This window comes from Camarhynchus parvulus, chromosome 1A, assembly GCF_901933205.1.
Source record: "Camarhynchus parvulus chromosome 1A, STF_HiC, whole genome shotgun sequence".
Classification (NCBI taxonomy): domain Eukaryota; kingdom Metazoa; phylum Chordata; class Aves; order Passeriformes; family Thraupidae; genus Camarhynchus; species Camarhynchus parvulus.
The window spans coordinates 67,780,929-67,808,889 of record NC_044586.1 but is presented as its reverse complement, the minus strand read 5'-3'; the positions used below and the strand labels follow the sequence as shown (position 1 = coordinate 67,808,889).

The 27,961-nt window shown below is 47.6% G+C and overlaps 1 protein-coding gene across 2 annotated transcripts in view; it reads left to right on the top strand.

The window, feature by feature from the left end:
- The window catches only part of PLXNA4 (plexin A4), a 515,162-nt gene that overhangs the window by 453,478 nt on the left and 33,723 nt on the right, over positions 1–27,961 (top strand). For both annotated transcript variants that reach the window (XM_030960692.1, XM_030960691.1), the window contains exons 20-25: positions 4,361–4,595; positions 5,031–5,173; positions 9,247–9,515; positions 13,016–13,082; positions 15,508–15,654; positions 21,274–21,433. In XM_030960692.1, coding sequence (XP_030816552.1) covers positions 4,361–4,595; positions 5,031–5,173; positions 9,247–9,515; positions 13,016–13,082; positions 15,508–15,654; positions 21,274–21,433 — 1,021 coding nt within the window. The remainder of the gene's footprint in view (positions 1–4,360; positions 4,596–5,030; positions 5,174–9,246; positions 9,516–13,015; positions 13,083–15,507; positions 15,655–21,273; positions 21,434–27,961) is intronic.

Genomic DNA, 27,961 nt, shown 5'->3' with positions numbered 1-27,961 from the left:
CCAAGAAGAGCAATAATGAAGTGAGAGATTTTCTCTGTGTGAAAACCAAAGCTTTTCAGCACGGCAATAAATGTTCCCTCTCATTTTCATGGATATGATTAAACATATGGTTAGTCAGAGATGGACAAAGCCAATCTTGGGGAGACAAAACTCAAAGCCAGGTGAGAATAATCAACCCCTGGGGATCCAGGATGATGGACATCTGGCCAGGCTGCACTAATTGGGAAGACTCCCCCGCTCCTGCAGCTTTGGACAGTTTAAGTGAAGCCAAAGATTAAAAAACAATCCTTTTGTGATTGTTTTTTATTTTTATGCTGGTCAAACGAGGGATACTGCTGGGAAACTGGGAAGATGATGGAGGTGCTCAAGGATGGACTTTGCATCTGGAACCTGGGGCTGGAAAATGCCTCGTCCAGCATGGCACAGCATCTCTGCTGCTCAGGCTGGGACCATGTTTCACACAAACTGATGCCTCAGGTTTAGCTTTTATATTTTTCACATTCTGTGCTGCTTTAGTGTGCAGTTCTGAGCTTCATATTGTGGGATGGTGAGCTCTGTGCCCAGAGCAGGGAGACAAAACAATTCCTGCTCCAGCTGGGCACCAAGGACAAATGACCCAAATCTCAGCCCAGGAGCACAAACACCGTGGGCTGGAGAGAGAAGAACAAGCAGGGTGGGACTGCAGGGGCTAAAGCTGGAATGGGACAATGAACTGCAAGATACAAATGGAGCAGAACTGATCCCAGGGAGAGACCCCGGGAGCACTCGTGCATTTTGGGGCCATTTTGGTTCATCTTGGGTGCAGCCCTGGCTGGGCTCTTGTGCTGCCCAAGGTGGATCCATGGAGGAGATCCTTTTCATAAATCCCTGCTTTATTCTTTAACTCCATCTAGCCTCTGTTCTAGCTCAGCCTTCCCAAGGCATCAAATCATCTCTCTGATGCCCAGGATAACTGATAGAAGTTCCTCCTCCCGATTTTGCCAAAGATTTACTCTCTGACCTTGAGGAAATTGTTGAACAAACCATTTCTTGGAAAGTGAGGTGGCATAAACTGAGAGAGAGCCATGGGAATGAATCAACTGGTTCAACACAGAGATTATTTCTAAGTGAAGCAGCAGTGGCAATGACACACGTTGATGTCAACACGTTTTTGATCTGTCTTCTTTTGAGCTGTCTGATTTTGAGCTGTCTTTTACACAATGACAGAGTTAAGTATTTGAAAAAAAATAGCAAAGAAATAAAAGGCCTGGGTGATGGTTAAAAGATTGACTAAAACTCAGAGGCAAGTTTTTCCAAGGAAAAGAAAGAGATGTAAGGAAGATCCACGAGAGGCTACACCAGAGAAGGTCTGCAGGGAAGATGTGGAACACATCTGAAGGTTTCTTGGTTTCTGACACAGGCTGGAAAGTGCACCAGACTCTGTATAATGAATGGAGAGATGGTCAAATGCAGCAGCTGAAGGTCAGGGCATGATTCATCACATCCTTAGAGGGATAATTTTATTTGGCCAAATTTGCACCAGGAAAGACACTCCTTCAGAACTCCTGAACTCCTACAGGTGGTCACTAAGACTCCATTGGAGAAAACATTTAGAACATTTAGTCTAATTTAGGACAAATTCCTGATTAATAGTCTTTTAAAACGGCCAGATTGTTGCTCCTTGGTGGGTTCATGGTCAGTCTTCTGGAAGGTAAAGATAGCTTCCTCCAGAACCACTAGGTGGATTAAGAAGTAAAGGACAGCTGTATGTGCATGTTTTCTGGTGTTCCTTTTAAAAGCTCACAATAACACTGCAGCCTCGTAGGCTTTCTTCTTCAAGAGGCAGATTCCCTCAGATCATGGCAGCTTCACTTGTGGATTGCGAGACCTTCCCAGTGATGAAACCACCTTTGAAGGGGAACACACCGGGCCTGACTTTGAACATTGGCTCTTTTGGAGCTCAGATCCCCTTTTCATGAATGGAGAGAAATGGGAACTTCCACTGAATGAAATGCCTCATCCCAATGTCAAAGGTGTCGGGAGCAGCTCGCATAAATCACATCCTGAAAGTGTTTTTTCTCTTTGTTGGCTCTGGAATCATGCTGCAGTGTCGAACTCGGATGTGCACGCGGAACATTTGGTGACAGAAATCCCACCCGTGGAGAGGGGCTGTTCTTCCAGCTTTGAGGATGGATCTGCACTGGGATTTGGGATTGGGGTTGTCTGAGTCTAGTCTGATATTCCTTGAATGGACTCGTCTGACTGCAGGGCTTGGAGAAAGAGAAAATGAAAAAGAATTAAGCAATTTATTGATCTACTGACAGGAAGGAAAGCATGTGAGCTGTGAGAAAATTTTGGGACAGTGGTCTAGGGCAAAAGGGAAAACCTTCCAGTGCATGGATCAGGATGTGATTTTGGCAGGTTGCCTTCTCAGCTGAGCAGGCCACATTCCAACAACAAAACTCAGGATTTATAAGTAAGTTGGATCTTGGATCTTGTATCTTGAATAGATGGGAAAACTCATTACTGCTGCATCCCAACTGTGTGTCTGAGGTTCTTTGGCCACTGAAAATGTTCTACAAGCCATCAGTGTCATGGTAGCAATTGATCATCTTGAAACTGTTACCTGAAGAGATGAGTTTAGGACTAGTTTTGTTTTTCATTGTGGACATTTCATCTCTCCAGACCCCCTCCCAAAATGGCATGAGAGGAATGGATGGAAATTAGCTGTTTTCAGACATTCACTTTGCTCTTGTCCATGACATAAGGGTTGTAGTTGTGTCTCTTTGGCTACTGAGGAGCAGCCTACACCTGGTGGTGGAGCAAAACAACCTTCTTCCCTGAGGCTATAACTGGGGCTGCAGTAACTTCTAGGAGATGGTAAAGTCACTGAGATTCATGTCTCAGAAAGGGTTGGGGTGGAGAGCACCTGGGAAAATTCATTAATTCATGATTCTGCTCTGTAGTCCCTTCTGCTGGCTCCAGCTGGGCCAGTTTCTTCCTCTGCAGCCTCGAGAGGAAACCTGAGTAGGTGTCTGAGCTGAGATGGGGGAAGCCCTGGGATTAATAAGTGTCCAGGCAGGATGGAGATGAACTGAGAGCCGGTGGGATGCAGGACAATGCTGAACACCAGGCTGGGGTGTGGGGGAGAAACGTGAGGAAATTTGAGGGAGAACTCCTCACAACGAAGGAAGAAAACAGTTTAATTCCACACTGCAGTGGTCCCAGGTGCAATGGGAGCAGGAAACAGTCATTCCTGGGGTCTTAATTGCATTTCTGCCTGGCAATAAGTTTGCCCTTTGTGCAGGGCCAGCTGTGCCTCTCTGTGACACAGCTCAGCTGGGGTGAAGTGATGGAGCTCATCATCCTTCAAGCTCTTTGCATGGCACCTTCCCAGCTTTCTGCTGACCTACAACCAGCATTTCCAAACCACAACACACCCCTAGGAGCCTTTTTATACTTCAGGCTGGCCAGCAGAGCTTTTCTCCCACCACTCAAGCTTTGCCTACTCTACAAATAGCTTTGAACAGCCTTGCAGTAGCCTGAAGCCAGTGGTATCCTGTGGGATTCCTGCTGGGAGTGGTGTTCATGTTGTAGAAAAGGGCTCTAAGGGACTTGCTTCAGCAGAACATTTTGCTCAGAAGTGCTTGCAGGGTTTCTTTCTGGTTGTTAAAACCAAGGCCCTTTCACAGCAGCTTCTTCCAGAGGCTGGAAGCAGCTCTGGAAACCTCTGGAAGTAGATGGAGAACAAAAAGCTGTGTTCAACTCCTACTGGCGCACATCTGCAGTCACCCTGACAATGTGTGCCTAAGACAGGGGTTGTAAAGGGAATGGGCCAGGCTTTGTGGGGTTTGTGGTGGATCTTCACTATCCCAGAGGCTCCCAAGTACAGTTTTATCTGGTGGGAGAGTCAAAAGAAAATAATGACTCTGATTTCTGCAGTCCCACTGTACTCCATGGGTCAGGTCTTCTCTGCCCCATTGTGGGGTTAGGACCCAATCAAACCATACCTTGAGCTCTGTTTTCTGGGTGTATTTTGGGCCTGAGTGACATCAGTGCCCCATACAACATATCAGGATGGGGAAGGAAAAGTCCAGAATGAAATCCATACTGATATGGAGAAATTGTGACTGGTGACTGGTCTCACCACAAGTCCTTTTGTGGCTGGGTTCATGGTGACTGCCAACAGAGGTAATTCTATCATTTCAAGTGTTTTTAAGCTGTTCCATATCCAAATACCTCCCCTTTTGGCTTGGGAGACACAGGGATGTCACCATTCACCCTCAGCCAGGAGGGTGACAGAGAGTGACAATGACAGAGCTTCTCTGTGCTCCTGCTCGTTTGACAGTCTCAGTGCAGCTCTCTGCTGCTTTCCCTCTAGGCTCGTGTAGGAGGGATGGAGTTCTCCCCAGGGATGGTCTACATCTCCCCAGACAGCCCTCTGAGCTTGCCAGCCATCGTCAGCATCGCGGTGGCCGGCGGGCTGCTCATCATCTTCATTGTGGCCGTGCTGATCGCCTACAAGCGCAAGTCCAGGGAGAGCGACCTCACCCTCAAGCGCCTGCAGATGCAGATGGACAACCTGGAGTCCAGGGTGGCCCTGGAGTGCAAAGAAGGTAGGCTGAGGGAGGCAGGATGTGTCAGTATTGGTAGAAGGGAGACATCCAGTCATAAAGCTTCGAGCCAAAATCACGGTGTTGAACTACGGTGTTGAACCCCGTGGGTGTGGCTCGAGTCTGGATCTAATCTGACTTTCCTTGTCTTCCCTTAGTTCAGACTTTCTCCACCCTCTCCTAGAGTTCAGGAAAGTTCAGGCTTTCTCTCACCCAATCCTCTCCTGACTGGATTTGATAATTCAAAACCCACAGAAAGCCTTGGCACACATCCCTGGGGAAAGGCTGTGTTGTGGGAAAGGTGACCCTGCTCTCATCCACCTTCTTCCTCTCCACATGTTGCCTTATTCTCATTCATGAGGATCAGGGGTTTTTCCCATTCTGGTGAGGCTGATCTGGGCTTTCACTGCTCCCTGAGTTGTTCTGTTTTTGTGCCAGCCTTTGCAGAGCTGCAGACAGACATCCATGAGCTGACGAGTGACCTGGATGGAGCTGGGATCCCTTTCCTCGACTACCGAACCTACACGATGAGAGTGCTTTTCCCTGGCATTGAAGATCATCCAGTCCTGAGGGATTTGGAGGTAAAACAACAACATTTCCTGTTTCTAGCTCCTCTCATGCCTCTCTGTTCAGTCCTGAATTCCAGAGATTCTGTGTCAGTGGTAGGAATGTGATGACTTTATAAGGGGGGAAACAGGTCCTTATTAAAATTCTGGGTTGAAAGGGGAAAAGTTTGCTGTTGTCTTAGATCATGTTATCATTTAGGTTGTAAAATACCTCTAAGACCATCAATTCCAATCATCAACCCAATGCTGTCCACTCCATCACTAAACCATGTCCCCCTGTGTGACATCCACACACTTTTGGAAAACCTCTAGGGATTGTGATGCCACAACTCCTCTGGACAGCTTGTTCCACCATCTTTCATCCTTTCAGTGAAGGAATTTTTCCTAATTTTCAATCTAAACCTCCCCTGGGACAACTTTAAGGCCGTTTCCTCTCATCCTGTCACTTGTTACCTGCTAAATTCTGTCTGATCACTCACGTATTTGGAAAACTCATAAATCATAGGTCTACTCAATTAAGCTTCTCTTTGGTCTTAACCCTTCTGTGCCTTGAGTTTTAGACTGGATTTAATATTTTCTGCCATGCAGGGGCAAGGAAAACCTGTTGTGTGACAGAGGAGCATGTTTGCCTGTGTCATCCAGCTTTGCATGACCCTCACATTGCTACGAGGCCAGGTTTTCTTTGTGGCAATCCCTATAAAAATAACACACCCCTATAAAAATAACCCCTTGCCACTGAGGGAGGTTCACCTCTGCTGCATTCTGGTTTGCAGAGAGGTCAGAAAACCACAGTGTCAGTCTGTCCATACCCTGCCCACATCTTCCTTCTCCACCCCAATGCTCTGGATGGAGATTTGTGAGGCATTGTTCACAAATCTTGGGGTCTACACAGAGCCTGTATCACCTGAGTGGTAACAGGAGCTTGATGGGAGCCCAGGTGAGGTCTGCCAGGCTAAAATCTGCTCCAGGCTCTGGCAGATGGACAGGCTCTGCTCTAGGAATACCTGGGCTAGAGAATCAGGAGCCACACCATGGCCAAGGTGTTGGCTGAGCTCTCTGCAAAGCCTTTGGCAGGCTCTGAGCTCCAGAGAGGTTCTGGCATGGGCCTGGGAGATTGCTGGAGGCCAGGCCTGGGCTTGGTTGGCAGGAAGGAGGAACAGGAGCTGGCACAGGCAGGCCCACGCTTGGCTGGCTGTGTAATCAGAGATGCCTGCTCGGCTTTGCTCCTGCCACTGGGAAGAGCCAAAATTCATCCAACTGTGTGGAGAGAGACATTAAAAAACCTGATCTGTCAGCAAGGAGGGCTTGTGGGGCTGGGCAGGAGGCTGAGTTACACGTAGCTACCATACAGATTTGGAGTGCAGGGTGAGGGGCATCCAGCTGCTTTCCCTCAGGATGAGCAGCTCCAACAAACGAGGGGTGCTGAACCTCCCTCTCACACATGTGCACACACAAACACTTCCCTCATCCCCACAGCCAATTTCCATCCCTACATTCATTAACCCCATCCAGCTGATCACAGAACAGCATCTGACCCCTGCAGAGGTCTTAACACGGATGCTCCCCTATGTAGATACACACTGAGCTAATGTTTCAATCCAACACCTTTGATCTCTTCTTCCTTTCATTCCATTTGTTGGGGGTTTTTTTCCCCTTAATCCTTTGTAAAGCTTCCCCAGCTCTCTCAGTGTCAGCATCTTTGGCTACCAATGTGAAGGCAACTCCCATTCTGCTCCCTTCTCTGTAGCACCCAGAAGGAATTGCTATTTATTGCAAAAGGCCCCAGCACAGATCCCACAGTGAGAAGGTCTTACTTATTTCCAGTTCATTTGCTAATTAACTGCTTCCAGATGCAGCACAAAATACTTTTCTTGTTATTTTGTTTTAATTCTCCATAATAACCCTGGGACAGACAATATTAAATGTTCAAGCGAGTGAGTTAAAAATAATTATTGGCGGGATGGGTGGTGGTGGTTTATTGGTTGGTTGGTTGCCTCAATCTATTTAGGAAGTAATTTATTTGTTGGATGCAAAAAGAGTTCAGAACTCTAATTTCCAGAATTAAAAAGTAACAACTCTATAAGGGGCCTTGTATTGCTTGGCTGTTTAAGCAAGCCAACTTATTTTGAATTAAAGTGCCAAATTTGGGTAGTTATTAATTCATATATGACTTGGTGACATGTGTTGCTCTATGGTGAGACCCTCCAGCTTCCAAGAAAAGTTTTCAAGGGCTGAGACAACTTCAGCAAGTGGAGGGATGAGTTTGGGGTTCTCTATTTAGGTTCCATCTTTGCCTAGAGCCAGAAGGATCAAAAAGACCTCTGTGGAGCCCAAGGTCCAGCACTGAGGTCCATATAAATTGTTCCATATAAAAACGAGTTCATCAGCATCTCACAGCTGAGAAATATGAGACTTATCAATCACTCTGTCCCCAAAACACCTCAGCTCCCAAACCCAAGGGTTCTGCTGGAGCTCAGGGTGTCCTCTCACACCTTCACCTGTCTTGCTCTTCAAAACAAGGCCCAGTTCCATGGTCACCATCTCAGCCACTGCCTCACTGCCTCTTCATCTCCTCAAACCCTCACACTGGGCTCTGTTTAACATCCACTCTCTTGCTGCCTCTCCCAGCTCCCTAAAGCTGAACCCCAAACCTCTGCAAGCAGGATTCTTTCAGGAATGAGAAAGAAGTCTTGGATGAAATCAGAGTAAGACTTCAGTCTGACTAAAATGAAAATATAACGTGGCACAATGACACATTTAGGCACGGAAATCCCTTTTGGATGTATTGAAAGCCCTTGAAAACCTTTTTTGGAAGCTGGAGGGTCTCACCACAGAGCAACACATGTCACCAAGGCATATATGAATTAATAACCACCCACATTTGGCATTTTAACACAAGTGGGCCCCTGGCTGTGTAATAATCAGCACAGAACCCATGCATTTCAGAAGGCTGATCATAACAATCTTTATTAAGAAACCCATACTTTTATACCCTAGTTCACTACAGGTAGACCTAAGTTGTCCTCTAATTAAAACACCATCACCACTGGCTAATTAAGAAACTGCCCTTTGGTAAACAACAAACACATCTCCATAACACATTCCACATGTTCACAATACCAGGTGCAGCAAGTGAAGATAAGAATGGTTTATCATTCTTTTCTCTGATCTTCTCACAGCCTTTCCCATAACAGAGCCTGGGAAAGTTGTGTTTCTGCTGCCACAGATGAACTGATCAGAGAGGGGAACACAGGACTGAAAACATCATCTGGACATGGCCGGGAGTCTTCTCAGACTTCCTAATCTTTAGATGATGTATGAATTCCCTTCCTTTCTTTCCCTAGCTGAGGAGCTGGAGGGATGAGAGCAAAGAGAGAATAACAACAGGACATTTGACAGTGGGAAAATGAGGAAAAGGGAAAAACTCCCGTTGGAACCCAGGATATTCCTCTGGCTGCCCTGGAGGACTCCAGACCCTGGCAGGGGGCTCAGAGACCTTGGCACAGAGTCACAAACACCTGTGCCCTCAATTTTAGCCCATGGAAACAATTACCAACTTTGTGTGAGGAGTTACAAGCCACAAGAGTTTGGGCAGAATGATAGTGAATTTGTCACAGGGTGAAAAAGTAGAATTTTGAGGTTTTAGAATGGGAGTTCAAGAGGCAAGATGGAGGAATCTGGGTGTGTCCTGTCCTTCTTCTCCTTCTTCTTGTCCTCCATCTTCTGCTGTGACAGTGACACTTCTGGATTGGTTTAGGGTAGAGACAGACTGTCTAACATAGGTGATAGGTGTTGGAAAATTATTGTAAATAAAGTACACGTAGTTCTTAGTATAAAAAGCCAACACCACCCCAAGGGCAGGGGCTGTGCCACAACCCGACCTGCTGGACAGATCTCAGCAGGTCAGAAAAAGAATGGAATAGAAAAGAAAAATAAAGAAGAAAAGAAAAAATAAACAACCTTGAAAACCAGAGCTGAGGAATCTTGACTTCTTCTTTGGTCGCAGGGCTGGGAAAAGGAGACTTTTAATACCTCGAGAGCCATTCCAGCAACACAAAACCTGGGAAACTCCCTTTCTTCTTGCACAGGTCCCTGGCTACCGTCAGGAACGGGTGGAGAAGGGCCTGAAGCTCTTTGCCCAGCTCATCAACAACAAGGTGTTCCTGCTGTCCTTCATCCGCACGCTGGAGTCGCAGCGCAGCTTCTCCATGCGCGACCGCGGCAACGTGGCCTCGCTGATCATGACGGTGCTGCAGAGCAAGCTGGAGTATGCCACCGACGTCCTCAAACAGCTCCTGGCCGACCTCATCGACAAGAACCTGGAGAGCAAGAACCACCCCAAGCTGCTGCTCCGGAGGTAAGGATGTCTGGGCACCAAGGGAGCTGGGCTGGGAGGGCTGTGCCTGTGTTGGGGTTTTTCATGAACAGGATGGGAGCGCCTGGGAGATGTTCCTTGAGCTTTATTGCAGCCTCATTACATTTTTGAGAACAATTGGAAGATGGCAGTAGCTGATGTACAACCAGCAGGAGTCCAAGATTTCTTTGTGTCTTGGTTTGAAAAGACTGTCTGCTAAGGAAGGAAGGAGCCTCTCCTGAAATGGAAAATGCAAAACCCCTCCCTCCAAATTATTATAATTTTGAAGTTAAAAGGCTCTCAGGCAAAGATATGGGAATAGGAATTACAGTTCGTTACTAGGAAAATTAAAAATACAAATGCAATAGTAAAAACAAACCAACCCACTGGGAGAGTGAGAGCAGGAGCTGCCCCCTGTGTGTCAGGGGGTGGCACAGCCCCATCCCATGGGGGCTCAGCCCTCCTGCAGTGCCAGCTGTGCTGCTGCTGGAGCAGGGATCCTGCACAAGGGGGGAGTTTTCCTCTGCAGCTCCAGGGCTGCTGCAGATGGGTCTGGGCTCCCTCTGGCAATGCAGGGCAGCAGAAAGCTGCTCCTCTGGCAATGCAGTGGGCAAAGGCTGCTGTGCTGCTCCAGGCTCAGATTGGATCCAGGTAGGAATGCTTGGCTCCTCCCCTGGGCGCAGCATCTCCCCATGGGATGCTGGAATTGGATCAGCCCTGCAGGGACACTCAGTGGCCATGGACAGCAGAGATCTCCTGGAGGGAGGGGGCTGGCTGTGGCAGAGATAAAGAAAAAACTGCCCCATGAACAGCAAATAACTTCTCCTCCTCTAACAGATGGGAATAGAATACACCCACCCATTTCCAACCTAAGACACTTTGTTACAGAGTATTTTAAAAACTTTCTAGCCAATAGCGTATTGCTAAACTTACACACAATTTTTCTAGCCAGTTACTAAAAGCACATGTACACCTGCTTCACACAGTGCTTGCTTGTATGCTTTCTATTAGCAATACACAATTAAGCTTAAAACCTTCTACCTAAACCATTATTAAGCTTGAAACCTTCTACTATCTTGCTAAGAATATTTTTTCTGCAGTCTTAAGGTCTGTCTTAGCCAAGCCTAAAACTCAAGCTATTGTTTCATGGTCCTTGCTTGCTTGTATTATTTTAACTTTTTCTACTTTTAGACTTTCAGCTGCAGCTAGCTCTAAGTTTTCTGTTCTTTCTGTTTCTAAGTCCTGCTTTTACAGCTTTCTGGAAGTCTTCTTACCTTTACTGTTTCCCACAGTGCCCACATAAACATCATAATCATCTTTGGACATGTAGATCTTGCTCCGTCTTCTCCCTAACCAAAAAGTAGTCAATGATCAAAATTTACAGAATGAATCCACTTATGGATTTTCATGTGGATCCTCCAGAAAGTTTCACAAGGAGAGAAAAAGCTCAATCCTTATTTTGGGCTCTTTGCATGCTTACAATTAAGTTAATTTATGCTTACATTTCCTTTTAATCTGAAAACTCTGATCACGTTGTGTATAGGAATATCACATATATGGTCTATTAAATCCCTGGTGAGAGGATGTCAGCTTCCATCTCCTGCCTGGGAGATGGATTTCCCAGCTTTGTTTCTTGTCCTGAGTTAACTACAGACACCTGGAGAGTCTTCAGCTGCATTTTGGGATCTCATTTCTCTCCTAGAGCTGGGAGTTAGTGGAAATCAGCAGAAGAGAGGGACAACAGAACTGGTTTCATACAGGGAACATGTTTGAATTGATGCTTCTTGGCCTGGTCTAAGGTCTAAACTCCACAGTTCTGGGGGAAACCTCAAGTTTGGAATCTACAGCTCTGTAATTAATGTCCTTTCCTTGCCTAGGGAAGTGCTCCCTCTTCTGCCTTTAGGATCAGATCCATCTCCCTTTCACAGACTGGACCAACCCTCCAGGTTCAAGGACCCTACATAAAATCAGGGGGTGTTTTTGGAGATGAGTGGCCTTTGCCACAGCTCAGAGCTGACTCTGAGGAGCCCCCAGTTGATTACAATGGACAGCTTGGACACAGAGGAGACCTCGGTGCGTGCTGGGCTGGGGGGATTTTTCATCTGGCACATGGCCCAATGTGGAGAACCAGCAGAAAAGGAGCAGAAGGCACTTCCTGGCATTCAGGGCAGCAACGCCAGGGGCAGAGGCTGGAATTTGGTGTCAGTTGACTCGCTGATGTGATCAAGCCCTACAGCCTGGCTGGTGACCACCCTCCAGCTGTCCCCAGGCTTCCTGCCTGTGCTTCTTCTGTGATGCTGGATGGCACTGCCTCCCCCCTTCATTTCCTCCTTTTCCTTCCCCTTTCTCCATCTCTGTCTTCCCTTCTTGCTCACTCTGAGCATCCCATCTTTCCTCTTTCTCCTTCCTCCAGCCCTTTTCTAAGTCTAATCCTCTCTGCTGGACATCATTTGTGGCCTTTGGAAGGAGAGCCAGTGAACAAAGAAGGCACATCCAGTGTTACAAACCCTGGGAGCACCAGGAGAAGTCAGGGAAGGAAGTCCTGCACTGGGCAGCAGCAGAACAGAACATGTGAATAGCTCAGTGCCTTGGGTCAGATGGTGGTGTGAGGTCCTCAGACAGCTCTTTGGAGCAGCTGGATTCAGCTTGGTGCTTCCCTTCCCTCCCCATGAGTCTGTGAAAGGGAATCTTTTGAGGTTTTGGAGAAGTTTGACAGAAGAAAGGAGATGAACACTGTGTCCAGTGTTCATCCTGCATGACATTTATGGCCCCAGAGAGATTTTCTGGGCAGAGAGCAGCAACAACAACAACAAGGAAAAACCTCTGCATGGCTTAGGTGAGACCCACTTTAATTCCTCCAGGCAGGAACTCTTCTTTTTTCTTGGTTTCCCCAAATTTCTCTTGGTTTCTCTTGTTTCTCTCCAGTGCATGTGCTGAAGCCAGCACAAGTTTCTGCAGGAGAAGCTCACCCTGAAGCCTCGAGATGGATTTTTGTTTGATTGAGGACACACTGCTCAAGGGCAGCAGGATGAGCTCTGTGTATGTGCCACAGTGACACACTGAGGAGTGTAATCACTCCCAAATGCCAGGGAGATAGGCAGTGCCAGATAACTGCTCCCCAGAGCCTTAGATCTGTCTCTCCTGAGTATTTATCCAGCCTCCTTGACATATGGCCTCGCTCTGAGCTCCTCAGATTTGATGGATTTATCCGCCCTGAGCTCTTTGGAGAAGATTCCCTCAAATGTCATCAACTCCTTCTTGTTGTTGGAGACACAGGAAAACAGACACGCACAGGGACTTGTAGTCACAGGAGAATCAACAGGGCACCAAGGGTTTTCCTGCAGGTTTCCTAAATCCAGAACTAAAACAGGGATCCTAGGATGTGCTAAATCCTGATGGTGCCACGCCAGACTTCCCACTGGGCAGGAAGATGGAAAAGTGCAATATTTTGATAGGACCAGCATGACAAACTCATTTCCAATTCTCTTTTTCCTCTGCTTTAGGACAGAGTCTGTGGCTGAGAAAATGCTCACCAACTGGTTCACCTTCCTCCTCTACAAGTTCCTCAAGGTAAGAGGAGGAGCATGCCTGGAAAAACAGCTGCTTTGAAGCATTTCTTCTTGGTGAGGATCACGTGGGGTGAAAACTCCCCAGATAACAAGTTAAAGGCTTTTATTTTTTCCCTCTGAAAGGAGGTCACTGCCTAATAGGAGATGGGCTATTTTCTGACCCAGGGAGAACAAAGAGGGACACTTTGTTAGAGAGGCAACTTGTTGGTCCCTCTCTTGTACAGAGGTGGGATCTAAGGGTCAGTGTGGAAATGGGAAGGATTTCAGAGCCTGTCTGAGACCTGTGTGGAAAATGCTGTCCTTTCAACAGCAGGCTGAGGTCTCCATCATGTGGTGACCCATATTTCCAGTGCACAGTGGATGGAGATCTCCTTCCACCCCAGCTCAGAGGCAGCACTGAGACACAGCCCCACGAGGAGTGGAGGGACACCCATCAGCAAAGCTTGAGGTGGAAGGATTTGGGGCAGCCCCTGAGCTCTCTCATTCCTCCTGGAAGGTCTCTCCTTGGGCTTTGTGAAGTTGAAAAAGCCTTTCAGTCTTTGAGCCCTGCCACTGACTGCAGGGGGATCCAATTTCCCCTGCAGGACCCACACTGAGCCTCAAGAATCACAACTGCCAAGCTCAGAGCCAGCCTTTCTGGAAGGAGCTGAGCTCTGCACCTCTCCCCCACTCCCACTGCAGCTGCTAAATATCCTCCCACCTCACATCCTCATTTGGACACAATAACCACCTCTGCCAGGCAATTTGAGGCTGTTCAAATAAACCCCAATCCCCCTGAGCCTTCCCCAGGCACAACCAGTTCAAGGACGAGCACATGGGAAAGTTTTGAAGGTCCCTGGAAGGTAATTTCAGTGACTCCAGTATCAGATCCCTGCTTTCAGCTGAAAGGAAAGGATATAAGGAGGTGACTCTCTAAAGAGCTGCTTTTATAATAGGCTTTTTTCACCCCACTCAGCTACTTGTCTTCTTGCCTTAGCCTGAACAGAGGCCTGATAAGGGCAGGAGACAGGCACACAGAAGCAATATGCTGCTGGCAGATAAGCTAATTAAGTGGGAGACAGGTGTAGGGACTGAAAAAGGGGCCACTTTGCCTCGATTATCAACTTGTTTTCGCTGGGATTTACACCAGAGGAAAATGACCTGGCTGGTTGAGCTGGGAGATGAGAGGAGAGGGGCAGGAGGGCAGGAAGGAGGGAGGGATGAAGGGGAAGGGAGGCAGGAGCAGAAAGCTCGGGGTGCAGCAAGGGAGGAAAAGTGTGGGAAGAGTGAGTGGAAACGATGAGGAGGAGAAATTAGGGACAGATGAGCTGGGCTGTGCCTGCCTGGGGCTGCTTTTTGCTGTCCTCTGCCGAGTCCCACACTTCTGTCACCTCCACACAGGTCCAGGGGCACATCTGGGCCTGAGAATTCCTGTTTGCCTGCAAATTCCTGTTTGCCTGCAGCAGGAGTGCTCAGGGAGTCTGTGGACTCTGCCCAGACACCCAGGATGTGGCACCAGCCATCCATCTCCCTTTAAAACCTGCTTCCAGGTCATTTGGGACCCATCCCACTACCTGCCCCACCAGTGCAAAGCTCTGGCCTGGTGGCAATCACCAGAACAGCCCCAGCATTGCCAGGGAACACCAACACCATGACAGGACATTCACAGAGTTACAGAATAAGCTGAGGTGGAAGGGACCCACAAGGATCATCAAGTACAAGCCCTGGTGCTGTACAGGACCATCCCTAAGGGTCCCACCATGTGCCCAAGAGCTTTGTACCATCAAATGCAACTCCTGGGGCTGCACAGGACCATCCCCAAGGGTCCCACCATGTGTCCAAGAGCTTTGTACCATCAAATGCAACTCCTGGGGCTGCACAGGACCATCCCAAAGGTCCCACCATCTGCCCAAGAGCTTTGTACCATCAAGTCCAGCTCCTGGGGTCACACAGGACCATCCCAAAGGTCCCACCATCTGCCCAAGAGCTTTGTACCATCAAGTCCAGCTCCTGGGGCTGCACAGGACCATCCCTAAGGGTCCCTCCATGTGCCCCAGAGCTTTGTACCATCAAGTCCAACCCCTGGGGCTGCACAAGATCATCCCTAAGGGTCCCACCATGTGCCCAAGAGCTTTGTACCATCAAGTCCAACCCCTGGGGCTGCACAAGATCATCCCTAAGGGTCCCACCATGTGCCCAAGAGCTTTGTACCATCACATGCAACTCCTGGGACTGCCCAGGACCATCCCTAAGGGTCCCCCATGTGCCCAAGAGCTGGTTGCACTCTGTGGAAGTGGAGGGTCACCTCTGCTCCTGTGCTGTTGGGATGGACTTGTTCCCATTGATATCCACCATGAGTGATTTGGGATGGTGAACCTGGGATGCCCGGGCTGGACTCTCAATTCCAGCCTGTAGTTTCACCTGGTGGTTGCCTCTCATCCCTGCAGGAGTGTGCTGGAGAGCCTCTCTTCTCCCTTTTCTGTGCCATCAAGCAGCAGATGGAGAAGGGCCCCATCGACTCCATCACGGGGGAGGCGCGGTACTCGCTGAGCGAGGACAAGCTCATCCGACAGCAGATCGACTACAAGACCCTGGTGAGTGCTCTGGGTACACCTTCCCCTGGGCTGATCCACAACTTTCCAATGCCTAAAGGGCCTTTAGACAGCAGAAACCAGTGGTTGACCCTCTGGGGTGATTTATTCTTGTGTTTTAGTAGGGTAATGCTGCCTAAGGCTGGGTATGAAAATTTAAAAATGTTGAGGATTTCAGCATCAAGGAATAGTCAGAGGTGCACAGTGCAGGTCAGCTCTAGAGCTGGTGCAGCCCTCCCTCCTGAGAGCGCACAAGTCACAGAAAAAGGAACTTGATTTAAAGATTTCAAGGGAAAGGAAACCAATCCCTGTCACTGAGCCATTTCCCCCAGAATGGAATTGTCTGCGTGGGGCAAGATACACATTGCACATGTGCAGCTTTAGCTTCTGCTCTGAGATTACATCCTCTTCCCACTTGATTAAAGAGCATCAATTAAAGAGCATTAGATATCTCTTCTTAGAGTGTTTGTGGGCCTTTATTCTTCCCTGGATGCATTAAATCCACTCTAAGTCTCTGCTGGATGAAGAACACTTTCTAAGCCCTCAATGATCCTTGTAATTTTTCTATTTCCCATCTTTATTCTCAGCAAATCCCAAGTTTTAGGACAGTCAGAAGATGCTCTAAACTGACCAGATTATTTTATTTGCACTTTCAAACGAGGGAGATTCATCTCACTTAACTCCAGATACCTCTGAGGGCTGTGTCCAATCACAGAATCGTGGGGTGGTTTGGGAGGGGACCCTAAAGATCATTTAGTTCCAAGTCTTAGACCTTAACCTGTCTTAGACCTGTCTTAGACTTTAGCCCAGGCAGGCTGGTGCTAGAAATGCCCTTTCATGTTCTTCAACTCCAATCTAGAGCTGAGCTTTGATTGAATCCAAGTCTGATGAGGGGGTGGACTTAATTCTTAAATAAGGCCATGGTTGTATTCTGCATATTAAAAACGTGACTTTCCTACTGAATTGGCAGAGTGCTCCTTCTCTGCTGTTATGTGTGGATGTCTAAAATTTCAGAAGACCGATCACACATGGAGAAAATGAGCAGAAAAGAGAAAAAAATGCAGCCACAGAGCGATCACTTTCACCCAAGGAAATCCCCCCGATCCTTTTAGGCTTGATCTGAAGCAGCCAGCAAAGGGTAGTAATTATACATCAGGCTGAACAAAGCTCTCCTCTGCTGGCTTTGTGCTGTTTGATGATAATCAGCTCTCCCTCTTACATCTCAAGAGCAGACAAATATACCCCGATAGGAATCTCAGCAGATTTACAGAGATCAGCTCTGGTGAAGGAGATTAGGAAGGAGCAGAATATGAATAGGATTGTTCTTCGTTTCTGTTTCTCTTTATTTCTGTTTTATTTTGTCCTTCTTCTACCTTCCTTGAGCTGCCTGACATCTTTTATTAAAAATATAGAGTAATGAAATAAAGCCAGAACTGATTCAGTGGTTGCAATACGGGAATTCCAACAGAAAGATGGAGAGAGAATATTTACAGAGGCCTGGAGTGACACGGCAAGAGGGAATGACTTCAAACTGAAAGAGAGAAGGTTTAGATTGGAAATTAGACAAAAAATTCTACCCTGTAATGGTGGTGAGGCCCTGGCACACGGTGCCCAGAGAAGCTGTGGCTGCCCCTGGATCCCTGGGAGTGTCCAAGGCCAGGTTGGATGGGGCTTGGAGCAGCCTGGGATGGTGGAAAATGTCCCTGCCCATGGCAGAGGTGTGGAATTAGATCATCTTTCAGGCCCTTCCAACCCAAACCATCCTACAATTCTGTAACTCTCAGAATGCTTTCCTATGCCTGGCTTTTTTGAGGTCTTTCTCCTTTTTCTCCACCAAACCTCATTATATTAAAACCCCATGGAACATTCCAGCCTAATACACAGGTGAGAGAAGGATTTCTGTCCCTGGGACAGGAACTGCACAGATGTCCTGGTCTCAGGAAAAGCCACACAACCTCAGAACCAGGGTCACCATGGGAGTAATCACAAACTGTGCCTTCATTATTTAAATGCCACTAATGTGCAGTGGAAATCGGGGCTTAGCTGAGCCAAGCTTTGCAGACACTCAGAGACAGCTCATGGCTGGAAGAGATGACAGATTAAAAAAAAAAACTGCCCAAGGATGGAGTAAAAGGTCAATAAACAGAAATCCAGAGAAATGAGATGTCCCAAGGCCACACAGAGTCAGTGGGAGAGCAGGGCTCAGAGATAACTTCTCCATGTTCTCCCTCTTCCATTCCCATCCATGCTGACCCCACATCCTGATGGGACACAGACCTCAGTGAGGGACAGAACAGTGCTGGTGTCCTCTCAGTGCCCAAACAGTCACATCCTTGAGTGACCCTGAAGCCCAGATGAAGCTGGGGGGTGATGGAGCAGCAACACTGCATTTGGGAGATCCACAAAACACAAAACTTCCCTCAGAGTGAGCAGTCCTGTAGGAACACAACCCATCAAGGGGTCTCTTGCCCACCAGCTGACATCAGAGATTGTGTTGAAGTCTCTGAGCAGCACTTCTAGAGCAGTGGGATTTGTTTCTGGCTGGGTTGTGTGGGTATGGAGAAAGGTTTCATGCTCCACACGAGAACAGCTGGAAACCTCCACTGGAAAGATGATGTGAAGCCTGGGGAATATGTGCCAAAGCCACTGTTCTCTGGGAATGGGGTTGGCTTCCATACCTGGGGTTTGAATTCCCTAAAATGTTGGAGGGAGAGCCTTGACAGTCATTGTAATGAACACAGAGGTGTTTTGGGGTTTTCAGGGGTCACCAACTGCCCCGTCTGTGCTTGGAGCACAAGAACAGCCCTTGGAAGAATTGCCTTCCCTGCTCCTTCTTCCAGCTGAGCTGGAAAAGAGGCAAGCAAGGATTACTGCAGCCAGGGTGGGATTGAGTGTGGTTCACTCAGGCACAGTTTTCCTGACACCTTCTAAAGTTGATGCATCCCTGTGAAATTCCAGGATAACCCAGATCAAGTTGTCACCTTCCAGCTGGGTGCTGGTGTGGGGACATTACTCAGCACCTGCAGGAGATTTTGGGGTCTTCTGCACCAGAGGCTGGCCTGGCAGGGCAGCTCAGATCATTTTAAAGAACACCAAGTGCCTTCTGTGGGGAACTGACCCAAAATCCAGCTGTTTGTATCAGAAATCATCACAACACAGAGCCTGCCCTGACTGGCACCAGCTTATTGTAGCTGAGCTCAGACCACTGAGAGAGAAACCTGGAGAGTAACTTGGTCCCCAGAGTCAGGTGTGACCCCCAAAGAGCTGTCCCTGGCTGCCCTCACTTCTCCATTTCCCTGTGATAGAATAATTTAGGCTGGAAAACATCTTTAAGATCATTAAGATCACAAACTAAACACCAGTGCAGGCTCTCAGTAATCAGGTGGCATTTTCTGGAGGTACCCAAGAAGTTTGCAGAGGAAGAGGTTCCTGTGGGCTGGGAATGGGCATAACCCAGGAGAGCTGCAGGGGACAACACCAACTAATGGCCTTCAACACTGGATTCATTTCAACAGTTTTGTGTACAATTCTGTGATCCTTTGAGATGAAAGGTGCCCCAGAACTGTAAATCTGTGCTGTTATTATGATCTGAATTGATGCTTTTTCAATACTTCTGGAAGTGACATACAAATAATAGCATTATGATCTAATCAATATCTCCTATTTACATCTCCCCTTTCATCCAGCAAGATCACAGAGCTCTTTGTAAGCAGTATCTTCACAAGTCCCTCTTGGCTGAGCACAACATCACCAAAGGGAGCCTGGTGAGGCAGTGTGTAATTAGGCTGATAGGATTTCACCCCATTTTTGAGTTCCCACTGCATTTTAGGAGGTATAGATGGAAAGTGATGGACAGTCCAGCTCCTCTTGCATGCTACAGAAGGGAATTTAAGTCAAGTGAAAATTTGTCTGAGGCACCAAAACCAACATATCTGCGCTTGTAAAAGTGCCACAGGAACATTTTAATGACCATGTACAGCCTGGAGCATCACTGAACACCCCTTTCAAGTGCAAAGGTATGCTAAGTTTATAAAACTTTATGGACTTCACACTTGTGCCACCAGAAATGAGCAGAGTGACCAACAGAGACACAGCCAAGGCTTGGCAGGGAGATTGCTGTTAAATACTCTGTGTTTAAGGTATCCCCCCCTCACCACATGCTTTGCATTTACTCTTGGACAGAGCAGAGAAAATTAAATTTTCCTTCTGAGAAAAGAGAGGCCTCTCCAGCTGGGTTGATTTTCTTCTTCTGTATGTGAAAGCAAAGGCTGCTGATGTCGCTTTGTGTTTCATTTCTTAAGGAGCCCTGCATTTCAGATTAATAACATTCTTCTGAGGAGGGTCTCCTTAGCTCCATGGCTGTGCAGATGGACAAACGTAAAGCTTTTCCCTGGGATTATCAAAACCCGGTGGCAATGCAAGGAGGCCTCTCCTGAATTAGGTCACCTTGACATCTCAATGAACATTTTTTACTGAAAGCACTCAGCTGGTGTTCATGGGTTTTCTGCTGTTAAGAAAGAAATTCTTCCCTGTGAGGCTGGTGAGGGTTAGGGTTAGAGGTGCCCAGAGAAGCTGTGGCTGCCCCTGGATCCCTGGAAGAGCCCAAGGCCAGGTTGGATGGGTCTTGGAGCAACCTGGGACAGTGGGAGGTGTCTCTACCCATGTCAGGGAGTGGAATCAGTTGATTATTGAGACCCCTTGCAACCCAAACCCTTCTGTGACTCCATGATTTAATACAATGAAGACACCCTCAGGTGAAACCACACCTCTGTGCCCATGTGAGGGAGGGAATACCCTCGGTACCCATTTTTTGTGGCAGTCACATTTTCTGGAAAAATCCCTTTGCCCAGGATGTTTCTCATGGGAAGACGAGAAGTCTCAGAAAAAAGGGAAAACAATATTATCTCATTTGCTTCTCCTATGTTTTGCTGCTTTGGAATGTGGTTGGAGATTTTTTATCCAGCAGGTGATGGTTTCATTGGTTTCATGTGAATTGTTTTGACTTAATGACCAATCAGGGTGTCAGGGGTCTGGAAAGAGTCACGAGTTTTTCTTTAGTATCTTTCTAGCCTTCTGTCTGTATCCTTTTAGTATTCTTTAGTATAGTTTAGAATTCTTTAATATATTCTAGTATCATGTCGCTATAGGACACGAAAAGAACACAAGCACACACCGCTGTTCTCAAGGTGAAGAAAAAAGGAAGTTTATTTTCTGATTCTAACATTTATAGTTTTTCAAGAGTGACAGTGGATTGGAGGGTGACAGTGCCACCTCTCCAATGACACTGGACAAACCAACAGTCCATCAACTTTCTCCTCTTCCATAAAGGAATGCAAAACAAGGAGTTATTTACAGAAAGTGTGTGAGAAAGTTCGCTACAAGAAATGTCAACATCAGAAGGCTTAGAAAATCTTAAAAAAACAGGGTGACAGTATCATAAAATAATAAATTAGCCTTCAAAGAACATGGAGTCAGATTAATCATCTCCCTCCAATGATGGGGCACCCCATAAATACAACAATTTTCTGCACCCTAGACCCCTCCTGTAGGATGCAGACACCTCAAGGGGGGGCAGCCAGAGGGTTTCAGTGCCCTGTGCAAGGTGTGGTGCCTCTCCCTCAGGTGCTGAGCTGCGTGAACCCCGACAACGTGAACAGCCCCGAGATCCCGGTGAAGATCCTCAACTGCGACACCATCACCCAGGTCAAGGAGAAGATCCTGGATGCCATCTTCAAGAACGTGCCCTGCTCCCACCGGCCCAAAGCTGCTGACATGGACCTGGGTAAGAGATTGCTGCTGGCCGGGGGGGGACAGGGGAGCTGGGAGATGGACAAACTCCATCCAGAGACTTTGCTCTGCACAAAGAGCAAAGAGATGTTTTGGGGTTTTCAGGGGTCACCAACTGCCCCGTCTGTGCTTGGAGCACAAGAACAGCCCTTGGAAGAATTGCCTTCCCTGCTCCTTCTTCCAGCTGAGCTGGAAAAGAGGCAAGCAAGGATTACTGCAGCCAGGGTGGGATTGAGTGTGGTTCACTCAGGCACAGTTTTCCCGGCACCTTCTAAAGTTGATGCATCCCTGTGAAATTCCAGGATAACCCAGATCAAGTAACCATTGTCACCTTCCAGCTGGGTGCTGGTGTGGGGACACTGGTCAGCACCTGCAGGAGATTTTGGGGTCTTCTGCCCAAGCTGAAGATCTGGCAGAGCAGCTCAGATCATTTTAAAGAACACCAAGTGCCTGTCTCCACACCCCCTGCAAGGCAGAGAAATCACAGTGAGAGGGCAGAGGGGACATTTTGGTGATGTTTATGCTCCTGGCTTAGGAAATCTTTGGCCATAAAAAGACCAGTACCATGCTTTTCTGCCCATAGAATCCATCCTGGAAAAAGGTCTGGAAAAAGCATGAGTGGGACTGTTCTTGCTCTTTTGCCAAAGACCCCTGGAAAAGGATTCCTGGAGTGAGCATGCTGGGAGTTGTCTAAATTTGGGGTCCACAAGCATGTGTGGTACCACACCTGGAGAATATGGAAAAAATGTAGAAAAATCTGGAGGATATGAAAAATCGTAGAAAAATCCGCTCGGGCCATTGCTGAAGTGTCTGGTGGAGGGCTGGCGACTCCATTGTGGCTGAATCTGCCAGAATTTGCTCTCAGTGACCTTCAGTGAAAGAGACTGGGCTGGAAAATGATGGAGTCTATAAAACTAGCTGAGCTGTAGAGGAACCAAAAGGAGAAGGAATGGACCGAGGCCAAGAAACAATTCACAGCAATAATGAAGGCAGCAATGAGAGGTCAGGGATTGAAGTTAAGTGTCTGAGTGTGTGGATGTGTAGGGGAGGGAGGAGTTCCTGACAGAAATTGCCCATCAAAGCCAGTTAGAATAACGAAAGGAGCTGCCAAAACCAGCAGCAGTAAAGAGCAGATCACGTACATCATCCAGAAAAGACCCACGATGGCTCTGGAGTGCTGAGAGGTGGGGGGAGCCTGAGGGAAGGCAGGGCAGGGTGCCAGGGCACAGCACAGCGCAGCAATGGGCTTCACAGCCACATCTCGTGGCCCATCTGGTGGTCACAGAGACCAATTCCTGCAGATCTCAGGCTGGGTGTGGCTGGGGATTGTTTGTTCTACTGTGAAGATGAGGGATGTGTCCAAAATAAGATGCAGGAATTTTACCTGCACGCTATTAATACAGTGATTAACTGGATTCCGCTGTAGTTCTGAGAACCAGAAATGGGTCTGTGCAGGGTTTCAGCTGGAGCCTGACAATTCTGCATCCAGAATTGCTGCTGGTTCAGGAAATATTGACCTCTTCAAGACCAGACTGGATGGGGCTTGAAGCAACTTGGTCTGGTGGAAGCTGTCCACAGAAAGGGGATGGAACTTTCAGATCTCTTCCCACCCAGCCCAGTCTGTGATTCCATGACCTCCTGAGTGGTGCTGAGGAGCAGAAAGTTCCAGAAAGTTGGCATGAGCATGTGCACCCCCTCAGAGAAAAGGCTTGCCCACAGTGACAGCAGACTGGCTAATGGGCAGCTCTGGCCAGGAGCACTGATGAGGCACCTGGGGGGAAAAAACAATTAAAATATAAAATAAAAACCCCTTATCCAGCAGAAGATAGCAGCAATACAGATAACAAGGTGGGAGGAGCATGGGTGAAACAGGAACAAGAGTGCAGCATTCACATTTTCTGAAAAAATCCCTTCACCCTGGATTTGTCTCCTGGGAAGCTGAGAAGCCTCAGAGAAAAGGAAAACAATTCTTATCTCATTTGCTTCTCCTGTGTTGTGCTCATGTGGAATGTGGTTGGAGATTGTTTATCCACAGGTGATTGTTTCACTGGATTCTGGTGTGAGTTGTTTTCACTCTTTGGCCAAATGGGGCCAAGCTGTGTCAGAACTCTGGAGAGAATCACGAGTTTTCATTATTATCTTTTTAGCATTGAGTAAATATGCTTTCGGTATTCTTTAGTATAGTTTAGTATAGCATTCCATAACATAACATAACATAACATAACATAACATAACATAACATAACATAACATAACATAACATAACATAACATAACATAACATAACATAACATAACATAACATAACATAAATAATAATATAAGCCTTCTGAGAACATGGAGTCAGATTTATCATTCCTGCCTTCGTCTGGGGGGAGCACAAATACAATAGAAGAGGGTCCACACACCCAGCCACAGCTCCATCCCAGCTTTTCCTCAAGGAAATGATGCTCCTTGGCACCTGGCATCCTTCAGAGATGCTGAAGGCAGCAAGGGGAGTGCAGAAAGCCCTGCTGGCCCTCAGGAACCATCCCAGAGCTCTCAGGACCAGCCTGCCCTGAGTTCAGGGGCTGGAGCAGAGCAGGGCAGAGCAGATGGCTGCAATCTGGCCTTGGAACCCGTGGCTTTCAAACAGCAGCATCATTTCCTGCTCCCATCACCATTTTCTGGGCTTTCTGTCCACGCTCAGGCCAGATTGCTCACATGGCAGAAAGCAAACAAGCTAATGAGTTGTTTTGAGCTGTTAAATGCAGGGTAGCTGCAGGCAGAGGGACTTGTGTGTGTGGCAAATGTCACAACGTTTGGCAGTTGCCCAGGCAACTCCTGGAGGGGGTTGTCAGCTGAAAGCCTTGATTTTGGACACCCTGAGGTTAGGTTTTAGTGCAAACCCCCAAATTGCAGCCCTCGGAGTAATGACTTCTTTCCGCGGTGGTGATTTTTGCTATTATCATTTTTAAAAGATCTCTCCCGCACATGAAACACCCCATCTTTGGGAGAACAGAAAGGTGTGAGGGTCACAAAACAGGAATGTGGCTTCATGCCGAGGTGTTTGCTCTTCCCTGGGGTCTGGATGCTTTTTGGAAGGTGGTGCTGAGGTCAGAGGTGGAGGGAGGGAGCTGCTGGCTTGGCTTGTTCTCAGTGAAGCTGTCCCAGGCTCATTTTGGACCATGCCAGGTGGGATTTCACTGCCTTACCAGCCCTGCAGTGCTGGGATGTGGGTTCTTTTAAACTGGAAGCATTTAAACTGGGTCTAACTTTAGTATGTATAGGGTAAGACAGAGAGTTTGCATTTATCTCTCCTGAAGACAGGCTGGGAGAGCTGCAGGAGACTCCAGAGAGGCTTCAGAGCAACTTCCAGTGCCTAAAGGGGCTCCAAGGGAGCTGGAGAGGGGCTTTGGGCAAGGGCCTGGAGTGACAGGACACAGAAAAATGGTTTAATACTAAAAGAAGGGGAGTTTTAGATTAGATTTTAAGACAGAAATTCTTTACTCTGAGGGTGCTGAGCCCCTGGCACAGGGTGCCCAGAGCAGCTGGGGCTGCTCCTGGATCCCTGGAATGTCCAAGGCCAGGTTGGAGCAGCCTGGGACAGTGGGAGGTGTCCCTGCCATGGCAGAGGTGGCACTGGACGGGCTTTAAGGTCCCTTCCAACCCAAACCAATCTGTGACTCTATATTCACTCCATACAGGATGAAATATTCCTCTGTCGTTTCCCAGCTCCATGTTCTGAGATAAACTTCTGTTCCCATCCCTTTCTCCACCCCAGAAACAGAGTTTAGTTTCTCCTCTCCACCTAGACATGGATCAGAGGGAGGTGTAACATTTTCTGTAGGATTTGAGGTGCAGGGTGACATCTCCCCATCTTCCCTCTCCCCACAGTGTCACCCCCTAGCCAGGCATTGCTACATTCACCTCATTGCCAAAGGGCCCCTGGAATTTCCTTTTTCCCAGTCAAGTTGAACAGAAAGGTTGCTCCTTAAAAAAAAAAAAAAAAAAAAGAGCAAAGAAGTAATTCCTGCGTGCAATAAAAAGATACACTATCTGCTGAATGAAATATAAAGGCTTCACAGCAGCTGTCTCCTGAGTTTGCATTTACCACTGCTCCTGATTGGAAAGCTTGATAAAGTTAATGGGATTTTTACCTCCCTCCCCCTCTCCTCCCTCTCTCTGGAAGGTGGGAGTGTAACAAATTGGATTGGAGTGTGTCTGTCCTTTGTGCTGGCTCAGAGGAGTGCTGGATCCCAGCAGAGAGGGGACGGGGTGCTGCCAGCAGGACAGAGCTGACAGGGCTCACTTCATGCTGTGAGCATGGATGGCAGGGTCACCTTCTCCCTTCCCATTCCCTTGCAGGTCTCTTTGGGACCCCCTGACCTCGTGGAGAAGGGGAGCAGTGAGGCCAGGAAGAGCTGGGGACAACTGGGGGTCCTTTCCCCATCATTTCCCTGTCATTGCTCAGGGGCTCAGTGAACTATCAGAGGTGAAGTGATTTGTGTTTGGGCAGGGAAATCAGGCTGCAAAACTGAGACTGGAGACTCCAAGCCTGCCCTGAAGCTTTTCCTCCTTGTTTTATGCAGTCAGGCTGGCCCTGAGTCTTCCTCACAGGAAGGCCAAGGAAAGGGCTCAGGGATCCCCTGAGTCTGCACAAAAGGCTTGAGGAAACATCTCAGGGTGTCCCTGGAGCAGGGGGAAACCTGTTCTGAGCACCTTACCCAGCCCTGGAATACAAATAAAGCCCAGGACAGCTCAGTGAACTATCAGAGGTGAAGTGATTTGTGTTTGGGCAGGGAAATCAGGCTGCGAAACTGAAACTGGAGACTCCAAGCCTGCCCTGAAGCTTTTTCTTCTTGTTTTGTGCAGTCAGGCTGGCCCTGAGTCTTCCTCACACAGTCCCTCCCTGCAGGAAGGCCAAGGAAAGGGCTCAGGGATCCCCTGAGCCTGCACAAAAGGCTTGAGGAAACATCTCAGGGTGTCCCTGGTGCAGAGAGAAACCTGCTCTGACCACCTTGCCCAGCCCTGAGACGCAAATAAAGCCCAGGATGGGGAAAGCTGTGCTCAAGAACCTGTGCATCCGTCCCAAAACACGAGTGTGTGCCTCTCCAAAGGTGAGCCAGGGCAGAAAACATGCAGAAAACAGGAATATGCAGAGCCATGAAGGAGGGAGGTCAAAGTGACACTGTCCCCATGACCCCATGAGAAAGGCACACAACAAACATTCTGTGACAGCAGAATTGGCTTTGGCATTGTGGGACATTTTCTAAGAGCACCATTTCCCATCCCAGCCCAAACTTCAGCATTTGTTTTGCTCTTCTAAGCAGTGTCTGGGAGCAGTTGGATGGCAGGCATCTGGCCCAGGTGGGAATGAGCAGAGAGCATCATCCTCAGACTCCGCAGGGGTGATGTAGGTGCAGTGGTTTTTAATAGTTTATTGTATTTCTTTACTTGGTATTTGGTGTATGGTAGGGGATATGGTACACCCAGTGTTATGTTCTTTAGTTTAGGTGCAGATAAGGTTGGTTTTGAAATGAGTTTTGTAGTTTGATTCAATTTTTTAGGGGTATTATGTTTTTAAAGGACTTGTTTTTTAAGACTTACGATGGTGTTACAGGCCATAGCATGAGGGCCTGGGTAGGTCTCTAATTATTTTGTGGTGGTTTTTATTATTGTAAGTACACAGTGTTTACCTTGGTGTGTTTGGGGTAGTGTGATGTAGTTAATTTGTTAGGCTTTTTTATACTTATATTTGGAATATTGTCTGCTGTACTATAGGGCTTTTATTTGTTTGGTTTGTTTGATGGTAGTCTCACAGTTTTGGATAATCTGAGAAATATTGTTTATGGTTAGGCTTATTCTTTGGTCATGTGCTTACTGATAGGTGATATCTGTACCTCCTGAAAGTTCCTGAGCTTCTTTCACTTTTAACATTTGTTTTTCACAAGAGTGTTTACAGTTTTCTAGTAGCTGGAAGCTTTCCATCCCTTCCATAAATGCCTCCCATGCAAAGCCACCCCAGCAGGTGAGGATGTGAGGGGCTGGAGTAGCTGAAGGGCAGTTCAGGATCAGTGCTCAGCCAACACAACCCTTGCTCACCCTCAGTGTCTCCAGCCAACGTAACACCCAGCAATAAACACAGTTGCTGACCTCTTCCTGCTAATTTCAATGAATAATAAAGTCAAAGTGCAGCTTTCCCATTGCATTTTAATTATGTGATAAGAAAAGTGCTGAAACCAAAAGAAATTTGCAACGGTCCTTGCATTTTTATATTGGGAAAAAACAAGCAAGGATGGCAGGTGAAGTCTCCGTATCCAAGAGTTCATTTTAATTAACTCCTGCAAATGAATGGACTTTTTGCTGTGGCTCTGGCTAAGCTGTATTTGGTTGGGTCACTGTGACTGAAATGTGACAACCCAGAGGAGAGCTTTGAATGGTCCAGCTTGATGAAAGCACAGGAAGAATTCCTCTCCTTTTGGCCATGTTCATGTTTTCCATGCTTTAGGCAAGTCCATGAGTCCTCTGTGGGGAAAGCTGTAGC